General features: G+C 33.7%; 1 protein-coding gene across 1 annotated transcript in view; it reads right to left on the reverse strand.

The window, feature by feature from the left end:
- LOC136835718 (prolyl 4-hydroxylase subunit alpha-3-like) overlaps positions 1 to 1,180 on the reverse strand; it is an 18,211-nt gene extending 17,031 nt beyond the window's left edge. Inside the window, exons 1-2 of the mRNA XM_067099580.1 lie at positions 1,017 to 1,180; positions 378 to 500 (exon numbers count right to left, since the gene is read on the reverse strand). Of these exons, the coding sequence (XP_066955681.1) occupies positions 378 to 423 (46 nt within the window). The 5' untranslated portion in view covers positions 424 to 500; positions 1,017 to 1,180. The remainder of the gene's footprint in view (positions 1 to 377; positions 501 to 1,016) is intronic.
- Between the last annotated feature and the right edge of the window lie 868 nt (positions 1,181 to 2,048).

Genomic DNA, 2,048 nt, shown 5'->3' on the forward strand with positions numbered 1-2,048 from the left:
AATCAGCCTGTAGAGAGAGAGAGAGAGAGAGAGAGAGAGAGAGAGAGAGAGAGAGAGAGAGAGAGAGAGAGAGGCAAGTTATAGGAAAAGTTGATAAATGAAAGTGAGGGAACAGAGAATAAAACCGATTCACTTGAAATTCAGGGGCCGCCAGCAGAGAGTAGGAATGGATTTGCTCCTCGCTCGAATGTTTAGAGAACAGAAGATAGAGCAAATATAAAAATTAAGCATGAATTCCTATTCTTTCACTTCCAAAAGCATCCTCTCATCTTCAGCCTATAGGCTGTTTGGAGTTTAGGACAATGCCTCGTTCATTATATTTCTAGGAGAGGAAAAGGTCTTCTAAATTAAAATTAAATAGATAATTTATTACTAACCGAGCAGCCGACATAGCCCACACGTTTTTGGACAATGGTTCATCATGAAGACATGGTGTTTCTCGCAATAATTTTGGAATTTCAGGTGACCACACTCGGTAAGATGGTCGTCACAGTCGTTTCCTGAATGAGGAAAGAAAACTTTTAAGTTGAAATTTATATTTGTATGTATATATATACACACACACATATATATATATATATATATATATATATATATATATATATATATATGTGTGTGTGTGTGTGTGTGTGTGTGTGTGTATGTGATTGTGTGTTTGTGTGTGCGTATGTGTGTGTGTGTGAAAACAGATATATTAAAAATATGTTTGAAAGTATTCCACTTTGCTAAATTGAATGTGACATTTAAACTTATGAAGTAGGCCTAGTTTTTGATAATTTTTCATTAAGTCTTAGAATCAATGATTATCATTAGTCATTTTAATAATTACCGTACATATTGAAAAAACTTAAAAAAGGGCACCAGATTGTCAATTCATAACATTTTAGCGCATTTTTATGTAAGTAATGCAAAATACACAGCACACATCACTATTTTAATCTTTTCAGATTTTTTTATTCTCTTATTCTAATTATTTTCATTTTTAGTCTCACTGCTAAATTTGAAGTCATAATTACCTTCCAGGTTGGTAACAGAGCTGAATGTACCACGAATGCTCGGATAAAAGACCACAAACCTTTTAATCAGAGCATAAACGTGAAGCGCGTGGCCATTGATCGTGGCTCTACGTAAATCTGCTCTGCTATTTCTGATGTCGTGAGCCAGCCACTCGCTAAGACTCCATGTAGTTGTAAATTGCATATATATATATATATATATATATATATATATATATATATATATATATATATATATATATATATATATATATATTTATGTACAGTATATATATATTATATATATATTTATATATAAACAGTATATATATATATATATATATATATATATATATATATATATATATATATATATCAGAAGCCAGGAGCAGTAGCTCGGATGATACACGATCAAGAGTTCATGGAAAGGCGTTCTAATTGCATACATTTATTCAAGAGCCGACGTTTCACATCGCTTGATGCATTTTCAAGGCTGAGAAAGCGGTTAAAACAATAAATACTTGTATATATGATGTGAAAGGTATATACAAAATTTATTTCTCACCTTATTTACATCTTAGGCAGAACAGAGAGTAAAAAAGGACAAAAAGGGAAGACAAATAATAGCAAAGTGGCTTAGAACACCTCCCCATATTGGTAGTGAAGGCTAGACTGGCGTAAAGGACAACATAAATGAAAAAGACACAAGTGGTTAAAAAGAAATTAAAACATTAAGCAAAAAACAACTGTGTTGACGATGATTGGTTGAGTGTTGGAATGGTCAGTTTGATCATTATGGATTCCTCCTCACTCCGCACCTTTCCCACAATTGTAAAGTCGTTGGCGTTAATAAGAGTTCTTCAAATTTTAGCATGATTCCGTATGTTAGACTGATCCGGGCTCGATTATTTGCTTCCAGTTCTGTAGCTGACCCCCTGATGAGAGCAAATTCGAACTTTTAGCAGTCTCCTGGTGCATCCAATATATGTGCCCAGACTACATCTGGGACAGGTACACTTAGAGATCACATTAGATGCAAACAGAGGACCCACT

This window comes from Macrobrachium rosenbergii, chromosome 55 (assembly GCF_040412425.1).
Source record: "Macrobrachium rosenbergii isolate ZJJX-2024 chromosome 55, ASM4041242v1, whole genome shotgun sequence".
Lineage (NCBI taxonomy): Eukaryota > Metazoa > Arthropoda > Malacostraca > Decapoda > Palaemonidae > Macrobrachium > Macrobrachium rosenbergii.